Below are 16,673 nucleotides of genomic sequence, written 5' to 3'. Positions count from 1 at the left end.
GAGAATCTTTGTCTTCTTGACATTGGGTCTCAGTCCATACTGAAGGCTGCAGTCCTTGACCCTTCGCAGCAAGTGCATGAGATCCTCCTCAGTTTCAGCAAGCAGGGTTGTGTCATCTGCATAACGCAGATTGTTAATAGATCTTCCACCAATCCTGATGCCACAATTCATTAATAATAAAAAAATTTAAAAAACCCACAAGTGATCTATTTACATTGGATTCAATAAGAACTAAAACACAGATCACAGAATCAAATGTTTAAAGAGGATCAAACAGGTAATGCTGCAGATGCCCTAACTGGTGAATTGAAAGTAGAGACTTTCTTCAGAAGGGCCAGCTAATACTGGTGAGGTTTTCGGTGTTTTGCTTTTAAAAAAAAATATATTCTATTAAATACTGATTTATTTATAAAGTTCAAATTCATTATTTTTCACACCAGATCTGTCCAGCTGGGAAACTTTACACACACCCCCATCAAATGGTAAGACGTTATGATTAACCACCTTGATTAACCACACCCTATCCTCACTTCTCTGCTTCCACCCTCCCCAGCCCCTGCATCCTCATATTCATTCTACAGTAATAGTTTTATACAGTATTTGTCCTTATGGAACTGATCCGTTCACTTAGCATAATGTATAATGTCCAAAGTTAGGTAGAAATTTAAAAAACCATTGCTCCTGCATGCTGCGTAGTAGTCCGTCATGTGAATGTACCATTTGATTGTGGTTGGACCTCTAAGTCTAAATTCATATGGGACATTTCCTGATGTTTTTAATAGCACTTAAGCCAAGCAAAACTAAGTCTTCCATTTAAAAGATTAATTGGTCTTTCAAGAGGTTGAAAATAACAAAAGTCCACAGTGCCCTACACAGACAACCACACCAATTCCTATCTCCAAAATAAAACTCCACAAATCCTTTTTTTCTTTTTATTGTTTATTGTTCTGCCTACAAAATTCTTATACATTATGTTTCACATTATTCTTCCCTCTTTTTTCTTTTTCTTATGGCACTGTAACAGCTTTATTTAATCAGATCTGATTTTAATCTTTGTTCTATGCATCATTTGAGGTGTAAGGGTAAGTTAAATAAATTGTCTTGAGTCTCAGAGCTTCGTCCATGGTGGCGGAACAGATGAGTTAGCATACCTAGCTCACAGCTCCAAGTACTGCAAGAAAATTCTAGTGCCTATTTCAGAATCTGAGACAAAGGAGTAGTTAAGAACATGCTAATCCTTTCCTACCAGCCTCACTGCTAAAATATAGCTTACAACCATTATAAACATGGTTAACAAAATAACCAAAGGATGATATCAATGGGTGGCTGAAGAAAACAAAGTTTCTAAGTAGAGATACCATCTAACCTCAGGAATGGCTATGAAACCTAAGCCTACCACAGACATCACATTCTTGAGAGGTTTCATCAGCTCTCAGCTGGGGAAGAAGTCAGTGGTAAGACAGGATCTCCCACTACAGAGAAGCTCTGGAATAGATCCCTTTACTGGTGCAGAAGCATTTATTATTGCAACACTCTGCAGGTGCTGGGACATGCAGTGTTTGATGGCTGGACTGAGCTGTGGTATATCACTGTGATGGTGAAGAAAGACAGGCAGCAGATCCGGCTTACAGAAGACTTACAAGTTCTTGGCATAAAATGATTCATGAATAGCTCCACAGAGGGTTGAAGTACTGATCAGTTACTAAAGTATTTACAACATACAACAGAAACTTATACCCTATCATATGAGAGAGTGCCAGCTGCTTTAGAAATATTACCTCATTAATATCATTTTAATATCTTAGTCACTGTGCAAGGAAGCTCTGGGGGCATAGACTGTAGCAAGCTGCCCTGCTGGCCCAAACACTACACATCTTCAGCAGTTTGAATCTACCAGTAGCTCTGCCAGGGGAAGGTGGATACTCTCTTTTATGGATATCAACTATCAGAAATACAAGATGAGTTTAGAAGAAGCTATGGCACTAGAGACCTCACAGACAATGCCAGATGAATCCTGGCTTAAAGCAGAGAGTATCAGAAGAATGTATATATTTCACTGACTATTTAAAGGCACTGACTGTGTGGATCAAAATTTGTGGCTTACCTTGAGAAGAATGGGAATCCTAAAATATCTGATTGTGTTCACACAAAACCTATACTTGGACCAGGAAGCAGTCGGCAGAACAGAGCAAGGGAGCACAGCATGGTTCAAAATTAAGAAAGGAGTGTGACTGGGATGAGTACTTGCCCCATAGCTTTTCAATCTGTTTGTAGAACAGGTCATTCAGGAGGCTGGACTTTATGAGGAGGAATGCAGCAACAGGACTGGAAGAAGACTCATTAACAAAGTGCTTTATGCTGATGACACAACCTTGAGGAAACTGAGGGAGGACTTGAACCATTTGCTTTACAAGGTCAAGGACTACCATCGTCAAGGTGGATTGAAACTGAGCATCAAGAAGAGGGAGATTCTCACCACTGAGCCAAATGGCAACATCATGATAGATGGAGAAGAGATTGAAACTGTTAACAATGTCAGCCTGCTCAGTTTCATACTAAACGCTCTTGGCACCAGCACTGAGGAAATCAAAACATGGATGGCATTAGGAAAATCTGCTGTCAGGAATGCCTCCAGAGTGCTGATGAGCAACGATGTCAGTCTAGAGCTGGACAATGACTATGGATGACAGAAGAGGCCTTTAAATTGCAGTGCCTGAGAAGAGTATTGAACATATATTGAACATACCTTGGACTGCCAAGAGAAAAGGTTTTCCTAGAGAGAGAAACCAAGTTGTTCCATCTCATATGCTCTGGGCATGTTACCAGAAAAGATTAGTCCACGGAGCAAGACATCATGTTTCAAAAGGGTGAAGGGAAGTGCACGAGAGGAAAACCCTGGATGAGATGGATTGACAGTCTGAGACAGGGAGACTGGCTCAGGATAGGGCAGGGTTCAGAGAAATTGTATACAGGGTCATTATGAGTCAGAGATGACTCGATGGCACATAACAATAACAACATAGATATAAAGCCACTGAAATCTAATGGAAGGTCATTATTCATCAGAAACAACTCAAGGGCAATATATTTTGAGTGTGAATCACCCTTCAATGGAAGTACCATCATACATATTTTATACAAGAAAAAACATAGTTAGAAGGTTGTAGGGTCTAAGAACCAAATTTAAAACATCAATCTGCTTTCTCAAAAAGTTGCAAACAGATACACCATTTGACCTTGCTATTCCACTCCTGGGAATATACCCTAAAGAGACCATAAACGACATCCAAGCAGATATTTGCATACCCATGTTTTATCACAGCTTTGTTCACAATAGCAAGGAATTGGAAACAACCTAAGTGCCCATCAACAAATGAATGGATAGAGAAGCTCTGGTATATTCACACAATTGAATACTATGCTGCATTGAAAAACAAGGAACTCGTGCAATATTATTAAAAATGGGTGACCCTGGAGGACATTATGTGGAGTGAACTATCTCAGTCACAAAAGGACAAATACTATATGGTGCCACTGTTGTAGAGTGAGGCTGACATCTGGGGTGGGGGTAAGACTGAGAAAAACTGGATAAATTGTTTACTGCATTGAAGACAATGAGGGAGAGAATAGTTTAAAAGTAATATATTTTAGGGCACTATGATTATTATGAGTCCAGAATGAGGGTTGCAGAGTGGAGTATACTCAGGGTGGGGGTGGAGGTGTGTGGTGGGATTGTGTACCAATGAAGGAGTTTTTCTTTTGCATTTCAAGGAGAGGAGTGAACTTGTGGGTAAGGGTGAGGTGGGCAGGGAGAAAAGTGCAACAATGAATGAGTGGAATTCCAAAATCTTTGTAGATGTTATTGAAATGAATAAAAAAAAATCAGTCAATCATAGAACTAAATCCTTGCTCTTTCAGATCAATTTTCTGTCACCATACTTGGCTAAAGGGTATTCATTAGCTAATGTTGTTTTGTTATATGCCTTCGAGTCACCTGTGAAACATAGTGACCCTATGTACAGCATCTCTGAACACTGCCCTGTCCTGAGCCAGTCTCACGAATTCTAACACACCAACCCCACTTGCCCCAGTCAATGTATCAATCCATCTCATCCAGGGTCTTCCTCTCCTGCAGTGTCCCTCCAACTTTCTGTGCATGATGTCCTTCTTCAAGGATGGGACTCTCTCCTGCCAACCTGACTAAAGTATGCGAGACGAAGCTTCAAAATCCCAGCCTACAAAGAGAAACTTGGCTTTACCTTCTCCCAGACAGATTTGTTTTCTTGGCAGGCCACAGTATGTTTAAGACTCTTTTCCAGCAGCATAACTTGAAGGCATCGATCCTTCTACCATCCTTAGTCATTCTCTAACTCTCTGAAGCATAACAAGTAATTGTGAAGACCATGGCCTGGATTAAGCACACCTTAGTCTCTAGTCTGACATCGTTGCTTTACAGTACTCTGTAGAGGTCTCTGATAGCAGATTTTCCAAATATAATTTGTCTTTTGATTTCCTGACTGCTGGTATTAAGAGGGTTGATTGTGGAGTTGACCAAGCTGTAATTATCAACAACTTCAATCTCTTCTCCATCTATCATGGTGCTGCCAATTGGCCTAGTGGTGAGAATCTTTGTCTTCTTGATGTCAAGAGGAGCATAATTAATTCTTCCCTCAGCCTTAAAGTTTCTCTATCTCCCAACTATCATTAAAGGCATAAATTTGTGCATGTCTGCCTCTACTTTCTCATCTCACAAGCATTATTAAACCTGAGTTATCAGATTTTGCATCTCGCTAATCCTCTCAACACACAACAGACAAACAAAGAGGGAAACAACATGCAAGACTGGCACTGCTGTTGTTATGAGCTATTGAGTTATCTGCAATTCATAGTGAATCTATAAATAATAGCTCTGGAGCCTGCTCTGTCCTGAGCAAGTCTCAGCAGCTTTCCCTAATGCAATTCATCTTTTGATTTCCTAACTGCTGGTGACAAGAGCACTGATTGTGGAACCAAGCAAGCGGAAATTATTAAAAACATCAATATCTTGTCTGTCTAGTATGATGTTGCCAACTACCCCAGTGTTGAAAATCTTTGTTTTCTTGATGTTGAGCTTCAATTCATACTGAAGACTGCAGTCCTTGACTTTCTACAGCAAATGCTTCAGGTTCTCCTCAGTTTTAGCAAGTCAGACTGTGTCATCAGCATAATTCAGTTTGTTGATGAGTCTTCCACCCAGTCCTGATTCCACATTTCTCTTCATAAACTCCAGCCTCCTAAATTACCTGTTCCGCATATAGCCCTTTACACATGTCATTTTGTTTTCCTGAACTGTCTTTGCAATCTTCTGTTATCTTCTGTTAAAACTTCCTGATTTAACTTCCCTTTGCTTTGGCTTGGAAGTACTCCAGTGTAATATTCAGAGTCTCTTCCAATATCCATCTTGGTCTTTTCTTCCTCTTCTTTCTTTGTAATGACTTTTTGCATTCTTCATGGATAATATTCTTAATATCCTCTTACAGCTCATCTGGTCTTTGCTCATTAATGTTCAAGGCCTCAAACCTGTTTCTGGCATGTTTGGTTTTGGGTTCTTTTCCCTTTTTTTTTTTTTAAATTTAGGAGGGACAGACTCAAGGTCAAATTTTGTTTCTTCAGAATTGAGAACATGGAAATTAACCCATCTATTTATGGTCAACTGGGATTCAACAAGGACACAAAACCTATTAAATGGGGAAATGACAATCTCTTTAACAAATGGTGCTGGCAAAAATGGACTGGTACCTGCAGAAATATTCTTCTAGGTCCTGTAACCCTGGTATGTCCACTTGTTGTACAGAGTTAACTCGTGGTTGCTGTAAACACTGATGAGTCAAATGCGAGAATGGTTACCCTTGGTGGACAGAGTTTGGTGGAGCTCCCGATTAAAACAAATGGAAGCAGGAGTGGCATCCACTTCCATAATAGCTTGCGTCTGGAAACCCTACGAACCTCGAGAAAGGATGAAAGTTATATAGGTGTCCAGGATTTTTTGGTCAAAGAGTTGCTATGAGTCACCTACAACGTCAGCACTTAACAACAACAACCTGCAGAAAGCTGAAGCAGGATGCACACCTCTCCCCATACACAAAAATCTACTCAAAGATAGTCAGAGACCTAGAGGTAAAGCCCAAACCATAGAGATCATGTGAGACCAAGCCTAGAAGGCCTAGCCAATGGTATAAAAAATGCTGACAAATATAGCCAGAAATGCACAATCTGCAGAGTATAAAACTGCTGACGGGGACCTTTTAAAGATTAAATCCCTGTGTGCATAAAAAAAACCCTTTTTCCAAAAGGTAAAAAGAATACATACTGACTGGGAAAAATATTTGGCAATACTATTTGAGACAAGGATCTCATAAAAAAAAGTTTACAGAATACTACAAGGCTTTCACAAGAAAAAGACTGATAATTTTAAAATGGGCAAAGACAAGGAAACTTTTAACCAAAAGAGACATGTGGATGGCCAACAGACACATTAAGAAGTTCTCAAAATCACTGGCAATAAGAGATGCTGATTAAAACCACAATGAGATACCATCTCACTCCAGCAGCAGGGGCAAAGCTCAATAGGACAGCAAGCAATAAATGTTGGAGCGGATGTGGAAAGACTGAAACGCATACACTGTTGGTGGGATTGTAAAAGGATATAAAACCACTTTGGAAGGCAGCTTGGTGTCCTCTCAGAAAGCTGAACACAGAAATGCCGTATGACTCAGCTCACTGATAGGAATATATGCTGAGAAAATTAGAACTCAGATACAAAAAGGATTTGTACACCAATGATCTTAAGAATGTAGAAACAGCCAAAATATCCAAGCAAAACTGAATGGAATGAGAAACTGTGGTACATTCACACAATGGAATAATAAGCAGCACACAGGAGCAAAAATTACCACATGACTTGGGAGGAAGAGGGGAGCATTATGTTGAGTGAACTAACTCAGTTTCATAAGAACAAATACTATGTAATACTATCATTGTAAAAACAGAGGGACAACTAGTAAAATGTGTATGAGGATCCAAGGGGGTGGGGAGAATTAGAAAGGTGAGTATGTTTGGGGGGATCATATTGTTATTGTTGTTGTTAAGTGCCGTCATAGGGATCATAGGGTCACACAATTTAGTAGGTAGAGGGAGGGGTGGGTAAAGGAAATGGGAAAGATCCGGAGCAGATCTGGAAAGACAAGGTAATGCTGGGTATAGTAATAGATGATTAATTTTATAAAGCATAAGAACTGGGAATCACTGTATGAAACAATATGTATGAAGGATAGTGTGAAACACAATGTAACTTTGTAAGCAAAGCAATATAAAAAAGAATTTTTAAAACAAATTGGTTCTTAGGGAGCTCTGGTGGCCTAGTGGCAACAAGCTGCACTGCAATCCCAGAGGTACGCAGTTCAAATCCACCAGATGCTCTGCTGGAGAAGAAGGTGCAATCTCCTCCTGTACCAGTCAGATCCAATTTGACGGTACACACACAAAATAATAAAGTTGAAAAAAAATTGTTTTTTTTTTGTTGTTGTGTGCTGTCGAGTCTTAGACAACTCACAGCGACCCTATGAACGAAAGGCCTGAGCACTGTTTGTACATATAGCTTCCGGAGGCAAGCCATTTTGGAAATGGATGCCATTCCTGCTTCCAGGCTTGTTTTGGCCAGGAAGCTCCAGCAAACACTGTCCATCATGGGTGACCATTACTACTTCTGGCACATCAGTGTCCCAGTGTTCAGCATCACAGCAACCACTAGTTACCTCTGTACAGCAATGTACAGACCAGTGCTATACCACCTAGAAGAACGTTTGACAGTAAAACAATTTGAACCCGGCCTGAGGGCCGCAGATTAAAATTTGAAAAAAAAAATTGGTTCTTACAAGTTTGATTTAATTTTCCTTAGCTTCACTTTGAACTTGCTTAAGAGTAGTTAATGGCCTGTTCCACAATTATACCTGGCCTAGTTTTCATAGCTTCTCCAATGATTTTTTTCCCCCACAGATATAATCAATCAATCAATCAATCAGGTGTAGACAGTCAGGTGAAGCCCATTATCAGCCCAAATACATCAGGTGTAGACAATATCAGGTGAAGTCATCATCTGTGTTATAACATTGACATAGATAATGAGTAATTTATTACTGAATCCCACTCCATGGCCCTTCTGTGTCCTCTGCACTTGACTTCCCTGCAGTAGAAAGCTAGAGAACTCCTTATATATTTTAATTTCTTAGTTCACATTATATAATTCTTTGGCCACTCTTTCATAAACTCTTTTCCTTTGGATTGCTCCTTAAAAGTCTACTGTCAGTCCTTTTCCCCTTTCTCATTATACTGGCCAATTATATACTTCCTAATCTCATTCACTTACATAGTTTTATCTATCACCTAAATTCCTTTTTACATCATTGATTTGACCCCCAAATTTACAACATCAACCAGCAGTCTTTCTCCAGGTTTTATACCTTTATCTTCAATTATGTGGTAGATATCATCACAAGAATATTATCTAGACATTATGGAGTCAGCTAAACTGAACTCTAGCCATTTCAGTATGATTCTCCTATCCAGGGCTTTACATCAGTGAAAGAAACCAACACCTACCACCAAATACCTGGAAAGATTCCAACATGCCTCCTCCCTTTTCACAATTACTTAGTTGGCCATTAACTCTTCAATAAACCAAATGTACACACTGCTATTGAATTGATCCCAACTAATAGTGAGTCATCAGTGGGTTTCTGAAGCTCTAACTCTTTATGGGAGGATATTACCTATCTTTTCCTGGGAGTAGCTGATTAATTTGAACTACCAATGTTTTCTGTCAGTAATATGCAGTTCAGACAACAGATCAAGGAAAACACTGTACAGTTTAAAAATTTTTTTTTAAAGTGTGCATCAGGGCTGTATCCTTTCACCATACCTACTCCATCTACATGCTGAACAAATCATTCAAGAAGCTGGACTTTACGAAGAAGATTGTCAACAAGATTGGAGAAAGACTTATCACAACCTGCGTTATGGAGGACACAACTTTACATGCTGACAGGAGAACTGAAAATACTTGTCGCAGACCATCAAGGAATGGACTGAGAAATTATGGTACATTCACACAAAGAAAAATTGTGCAGCATGCAGGAGCAATGATCTTACTATATAACTTGGGAAGGGTTGGAGAGCATTATGCTGAGTAAACAAACTCAGATCCATAAAGACAAAGACTGTATAAAACCATTTTTGCAGAACACCTATGGGGGGAGGGGAAGGTGGGAGCAGAGCAGCAAGGATGGGTGGGGGGAGGGTGGTGGTTAATAATATGGTCCCACAATTTGATGGGTGGAGGGAGGAGTGGGTAAAGGAAATAGGAAACATCTGGTGTGAAAAAAAATGTATAAGAACTTCGGAGGGAGGAATGGGTAAAGGAAATAGGAAACATTTGTTGTGAAAAACAATGTATAAGAACTTTGCAAGTAAATCAGTATAAAAGTTTTCTTTTAAAAAAACAAAACAAATAAAACAAAAATCCAAACAACAAAAAACCTCCCCTCACACATGGCTAGTAATGGCAGCTCAAGAGCTGCCCATCAATAAAAATAACATGAGGATAGAGAACAAGTGAGTAAGGAGTAGGAGTCCACCCACAGCTCTGTGGGAGAAAGATGGGCTAGCTCCTTACTTATGATTTACAGCCTCCAAACTCCCACTGAAGGATCACTTTCAGTGTGTTCCAACACAATATTAATGAGAGAATAAGTAGAGAGAACAACAACAATAAAAAACCAACACTGCTACATAATTGTTTAGGAAATAAATCTGGAAGAACAAGGAGATATGTGAGAGAAAGAAGAAAGTAGATCAAGACGAAATAAAAAGCCAGTAAGCGAACAAACATTAAGCCCCACAGACCTCAATCTGGATGACGAAGGAACTATCCAGAAAAAGACACAACAAAACAAAGGAAAAAGGAGAAACGAGACCAGGCGACTGATTGCCTGACATGCAGATGTGGAAGAGAAAATGTCAAATACAACACTTAAGTTCTAAACTCTGGTGGCTACAAAATGAAGCAAATATTATATAAGTGGATTTAAGAAAAAGTGGTTTCTTTAGAGAAAAGGAAAATAAGTTAAATTTGAAATGTGTTCTACCATTTTACATTCTTTTCCAGCAATGTATGAGTGCTCAGGTTTCTCCAAAACCTCATTATCATTTATTAGATGTGAAGGTGTAATGAGTAATATACTGGACTTCTGATGAGCAGGTCAGTAGTTTTAATCCAACAAACAGCTCAGTGCGAAAAACACAGGGAGTGTTTTTCTGCAAAAATTTACAGATTCGGAAACTTGACGGTGGAATTGTTATTAGTTTAGAACTGACTCGATGGCAGTAGGCTTGAGTTTTGATTCAGTCAGCACCTAATCAGTAAGGATTGTGTAGTGGTTAAACACACAGCTGCAAACTGAATGGTTAGGGTTATAAAGTCACTTTGGATAAAGATGTAGCAGTCAGCATGCAAAAAGCCTTGTAAATCCTATAGGGCAGTTCAACGCTCTTCTAACAAGGTCACTGTGACTTAAAACCACATTTCCAACAATGAGCTTGTTTCTTCAAATAAATATATAAATATCAATTTTGAGTGTCTGCTATGTACACCAAGTACCACTGAGATTCAAGGCAAGGTAACCAATAATAACCAAAAACCTGTGGCCATCAAGTTATTGTCAATTCATAGTTACCTAACCAAATCTAGTACTTTAACTATATGTGATTACTACAACAGAGATTGAGCTGCAGGAAAAAGAAACAAAAATATATATTTCTTTACTTGCTAAAAAACACCTAACCATACTTTTGCTTTCAAATGTGCTTTCACTGCAGACTCAGCAAATGTGCACAGACAAAAGTAACTCTGTGCCCTGTCAGGAGCTTGCTTTGTGCTGTAGGGATAAGGTTACTCTGGTCCTCTCAGCAGCTGTTAGGACAGAACAGTAACATCAGGGAGAGGACATGAAAGTTTCACATGGTTTCATTTCATGAGAAACAGAGTGACTTCCCCCTACAGCAAGCTGTTCTATAAGCACATTTTATTTTAACCATTAGTGTTCCCAAAACTCTTCTTAGAATTTCTCTCTGGAGTGACAATCTGAAGAAAGACAAGAAATGGCAAAAGATAGAGCTGTGGAGAGATCGGTGGGGAAATGTTCTGTAGTATTAAATATCACACAAGTCTATAATGTCAGTCAATCTTTTTCATAATGATTTAAGAAATGTGAAGCTCTGAAAACCTAAGATGGTTAACCAAAAATCACACACCAATCACTGGAACTGAATTTCATTAACTTTTTCTGGTCAAACTTGGAGGTTGAATAGATTATAGCATAGAGACTTACTAGGTAAACATCAAATGATAGCTAACTAGGTAAATGTGGTCTGTATTTAGAAAAAAACAAATACATTTATGTAAATTGCATTCCTGATAGAGATTTAATATAGTCTTTGTTCTAAATCCAGAAAGGGCAAGTAACCAGTGGAACTCACACAATGGTTTCGTGCAAAGTCAAAACTAGAACCCCGAAAACAAAACAACAACAGAATTGTGTTCTTAGATTTTACTAGCATTCTCAAAATATCTTTTTTTTTAAACTACCTTCCTATCTGTTTGTGTGCGCGCGTGTGAAGATTACAAAAAAAACACTTGCAAAAAAATACTGTTGTGGACTAAGTTCTGCCTGAAGCAGATGCCATGTGTTATAAGAATGGGACTGCTCCACAAGGTTTTCCTTGTTTTAGTATTTATGGCAATAGTTTAATTTTGGTTCAAACTGTCAATCTTCAGCTTTGTGGCTCATCACAAATCACATTATACAAACATTTGACAATACACAATCACTCGCCACTATGATGTTTATGGCTCATGATTACTCTCTGTATGTTTTAGTATAAGTGTGCTCCATAAAGTCTTTCAGTGGCTTATTATCAAAAGTAAGTACTCTAATTTTTCTTTCAAGGAGCCTCCAATCACTTAGTTTAAACACATTTTCAGAAGGAACCAGTCCTTTGAGACATTAAACTGGAAATGTAGACATTATACTGGGAATGGCAGAGATGATGACCCTCAAACAGGATGGACAGACTCAATGACTACCATAATGGGCTTGACCATAACAGATCATGAGGATGGTTCAGGAAAAGACAAGATTCAGATCTACGGTTGTTATGAGTTGTAGCTGATGTGGGGGAAGGAATGGCAAAGTACGGACTGTGGATTCACCTGTAAGAAAACAATCTGAACTTTGTTTTTAACTCTCTGCAAGAGAGTTAGCATGTAAGGCTAACAGATGGAGGCTGATCAAACCAAGTCTCTTCCCAAAGACAGACTAGTTAGGTTCATGCTGACTAAGCATTACATGGTGTGATGCCATCTATTGTTATAACATGAGGAAACTGGTAATAATCTTGAAGCTTAAAGCTAAGCAAAGCTTCCTGATTGGTGATATCCATAAGTATATCCCTTTTGGGGACGTGGAAGCTCAGCTGTTTCCACTCTTAGACCTCACTGCATGTGTTTATAAAGTTCTTATACTTTTTGGCTATAATAAAGTTGATGTCTTGAATTCTGTGGAATTAATGACAACCCATATCACTCAAGCAGTATTTAAAAGTGGCATCTGTTCACCCTGTTCCTTAGTGCAGGTTAGGTGAGGAATGAGAAGGCAGAAAAACGAACATCTACTGAATGCATTCTGAAGGCATATCTGTCTGTACTACAGAATCCTTATTACAATCCTGTAGGATTGCTACTGATTTGTACTATAGAAATGAGGACACTGGGTCACAGAGACACCAAGTCACTTTCTCCAGCACCACAGCACTATACAGAGGAAGACTCTCTCCAAAGAAGCGGTCCTGATGTTGCACAGGTTTAAAGGAACCTAGTAATTCACACCTGTTGTGTGTCACTAGGGCTCCTGACAAATGCTATGTGTTTTCTGAATCAAAAAGGCATATACATTTGTTTTGGTTTTAGAATATTAAAATACCACATTAATACAAAATAATGGCAAATTCTTTCCCAATTTTCTTCAAGGAATCACACAAGGAATAACCCATGCTGAACCAAACCTACAACTGTCTCCAAGCGTTTCCTGACACGTGTTTTTGCCTACAGTTCATCAAAACAGGAGAATGGGGCTCAACTTGACACTGACAAAACTACCAGGTAAATTCACCAAAAAAGGGGACAAAGAAAAGCTTCATCAGTAACTGCAATAATAGTTTAAATAGTGTGCTGTTGAGATTTAAAAAAACAAAACTCCAACAATTTAAACTGTCTTTAATTAAGAATAAAACAACAAACATGCAGGAATGATTATTGACATAATGTGAATTGCTATTCCTTAATTTTAAGATTTGTTTAATGAAGAGAGTATCTCTAAAGCTTACACTGGGATTAAATCAATAACATTAGGATCATTTTTACACTCAATCTGAAGTGCATATTACTTTCCAAATTTTGTGTTCTAAAACAAATCTCACTAATGTTTCCACCAGCAAAAGTGAGTATCTGTCTTCTTTTCTTAGTAACTACTTAGGAAATTATCATATTGGGGAAGCTGGCTATGTCATGCGTTGGAGTAATACCCAAAATGTGCATGACATTATGCATCAGAGAGTTGGACAGTGAATAGGGTTGATAGAAAGAGAATTGATGCTTTTGAGCTGTGGTGCTGGAGACGAGTGTTGAATATACCATGGACTGCTAGGAGAACAAATGGGTTTGTCCTGGGGAAGGTGAAGCTGGAATGCTTCTTGGAGTCAAGGATTCTGAAGCTTCGTCTGACATACTTTGGGCATGTTGCAAGGAGGGACTGGTTCTTGGAGAGGGACATCATGTTTAGCAGAGTGGAGGGGCAGCAAAGGAGAGGAAGACCTTTGATGAGGTGGATCAATTCTGTGACTGGAGCGGTGGGAATAAGTGCGTTAGAGATGGCTAGGTTGACACAGGATAGAACAGCATTTAGAGTTCTTGTACATAGAGTTGCTATGAGTCACAAGTGATTCAATGGCACATAACAACAACAACAACCAAGCACATAGAGAAGTAACACTTTGCCACTCTGAGCCAAAGACTAACAACCTCAGCAAGTGATAATGAAACAAAATAATCTAGATTCCACAGCACTTTAATTATACTATATATATCTCATATAAAATATATAAAGAATATATATGTACAAAAAAATTTTTACATTTGTTTGTATACACAATTTATATATGATGTATTTCACATTTTTCTTCATTCACATTGTTTCATACAATCGTTCTCACACATTTTTTTGTTTTGTTTTTTGGTTTTTTAGTGGCATTATGTCTCCAAATCCAGTATCTGATGTTTTCTCTTTTTTATTATTAATTTCAATGAAAATTTACAGAGACTTTGGATTTCCATTCATTGTTGCACTTTTCTCCCTGCCAACCCCTTTTCCCTAATGCATTCTTCTCTTTGAAAAGTAAAAGAAAAATTCTTTCATTATTTTACAATCCCTTTACCCAGGTTCACTCTACTACGCAGCCTTCATTCTGAACACGTCATAAGAAAAATACCCAATCACATATCCCTTTTAAACAGATTTCTCCCTCATCTGTTTCAATGCAGTATGCATAATTTATCCCATCTATCTCAGTCTCCCCCCAACCCTGATGTCAGTCCTATATTGTGACAGTGGCACCATGCAGTATTTGTCCTTTTGTGACAGGTATTTCACTCAGCATAATGTCCTCCAGGGTCACCAATTTTTAATAACATTTCATGAGTTCCTTGTTTTTCAATGCAGCATAGTATTTCATTGTGTGAATATACCACAGCTTCTCTATCCATTAGTTTTTTGATGGGCACTTAGGTTATTTCCAACTCCTTGCTATTGTGAATAAAGCCACGATAAACATGGATGTGCATACATCTGCTTGGGTGGCAGTTATGGTCTTTTTGGGGTATATTCCCAACAGCAGAATTAATGGGTCAAATGGTATCTCTATTTGCAAATTCTTGAGAAAGCGCCACACTGCCTTCTACAGTGGTTGCACCATTTTATACTCCCACCAACAGTGAATAAGGGTTCCAGTTTCTCCACAACCTCGCCAACATTTGTTCTTGCTGTTCTGTTAAATTTTGCTACTCTGACTGGGGTGAGATGGTATCTCATAGTTATTTTTATTTGCGTCTCTTTTTGAGCTGGGGATTTTGAACATTTGTTCATGTGCTTGTTGGCCATCTGAATGCCTTCTTTGGTGAAGTGTGTGTTCATATCCTGTGCCCATTTTTCAACTGGCTTGTTTGCTTTATCTTGCTATGGTTCTCAAGTTATTTTATAAATTCTAGATATCAGTCCCTTATTTGACATGTCATTACCAAATACTTTTTCCCAGTCTGTGGCTTTCCTTTATACCCTGGTGGAGAAATTTTTGAATGTGCATAGAGATTTTTTTCATAGAAGGTCCCATTCATATATTTTTTTTTTCTTCTCCCGGTTGTAGATTTTTCAGGATACTTGGAAGGCTGTTTATGTTGTGGATTAGGACTTCAAGTGTTCTTCTAAGCTTTTCTTTAATGAAGTTTATAGTCCTTGGTTTTAGTCCTAGGTCCATGATCCACTTTGAGTTGGTTTTTCTATATGGAGTGAGGTGTGGATCTTGCTTGAGTTTTCTGCAGATAGTTTTCCAATTTTGCCAGCACTTGTTAAAAAGTCTGTCGTTTCCCCACTTAACTGATTTCATCTCCTTGTCAAAAATCAGTTGACCATATGTAGATGGGCTGATTTCTGAGTTCTCAATTCTATTCCATATGTCTGTCATTGTACCAGTACCATGCTGTCTTAACCACCATGGCAGTATAATAGGATTTGAAATCAGGGAGTGAGATGCCTACTATATTTTTCCTATTTTTAAGAAGTGCTTTGCTTATTTGGGGTGTCTTTCCATTCCAAATGAAACTGGAGATTGCCTTTTCCATCTCATTGAAGAATGGGATTGGTATTTGTATTGGTATTGCATTGAACTTGTAAATTGCCTTTGGTAGTATTGCCATTTTCACAATATTGAGTCTTCCTATCCATGAGCAATGAATATTCTTCTCCAGGTCTCTCTTTGTTTCTTGTAGTAATATTTGTCATATTCTTTGAATCAATCCTTTGTGCTTCTGGTTAGATTTACTCCCAAGTATTTAATCTTTTTATTAGCTATTGTGAAGGGAATTGTTTTGCTCAACTCTGACTCTGTAATTTCCTTTACACTGTAGAAAAACCAACTGATTTTTGTATGTTGATTATGTATCCTGCTACTTTGCTGAATTGGTCAACTATGTCCAATAATTTTCTTGCTGAGTCTTTAGGGTTTTCTAAGTATACTATCATATCACCTGCATAGAGAGATAATTTTACCTCTTCTTTTCCAATTTGGATACCTCTTATTTCCTTTTCTTGACTTATTGCTAAGACTTCCAATACAATAATGAATAAGAGAGGTATTAGTGGGCATCCCTGCCTAGTTCCTGTTCGTAAAAGGAACACGGTTATCATCTCTCCATTGAGAACAATGCTGGCTCTCGGGTTTTCATAATTTTTACTATGTTAAGAAATTCCCCT

General features: G+C 38.4%; 2 protein-coding genes across 2 annotated transcripts in view; one reads left to right on the top strand and one right to left on the bottom strand.

Annotated features, from left to right (window-relative positions):
- Positions 1 to 16,673, bottom strand: part of MED12L (mediator complex subunit 12-like) — a 576,790-nt gene that overhangs the window by 191,974 nt on the left and 368,143 nt on the right. The gene's annotated exons all lie outside the window — the stretch shown is intronic.
- Positions 13,118 to 16,673, top strand: part of GPR87 (G protein-coupled receptor 87) — a 34,697-nt gene continuing 31,141 nt past the window's right edge. Inside the window, exon 1 of the mRNA XM_006900049.1 lies at positions 13,118 to 13,252. Coding sequence (XP_006900111.1) covers positions 13,219 to 13,252 — 34 coding nt within the window. The 5' untranslated portion in view covers positions 13,118 to 13,218. The remainder of the gene's footprint in view (positions 13,253 to 16,673) is intronic.

Source organism: Elephantulus edwardii, unplaced genomic scaffold (assembly GCF_000299155.1).
Source record: "Elephantulus edwardii isolate Elephantulus edwardi_28Jun2011 unplaced genomic scaffold, EleEdw1.0 scaffold00272, whole genome shotgun sequence".
NCBI classification, from domain to species: domain Eukaryota; kingdom Metazoa; phylum Chordata; class Mammalia; order Macroscelidea; family Macroscelididae; genus Elephantulus; species Elephantulus edwardii.
The sequence above is the reverse complement of the archived record's forward strand: the minus strand, read 5'-3'. Positions and strand labels throughout refer to the sequence as shown.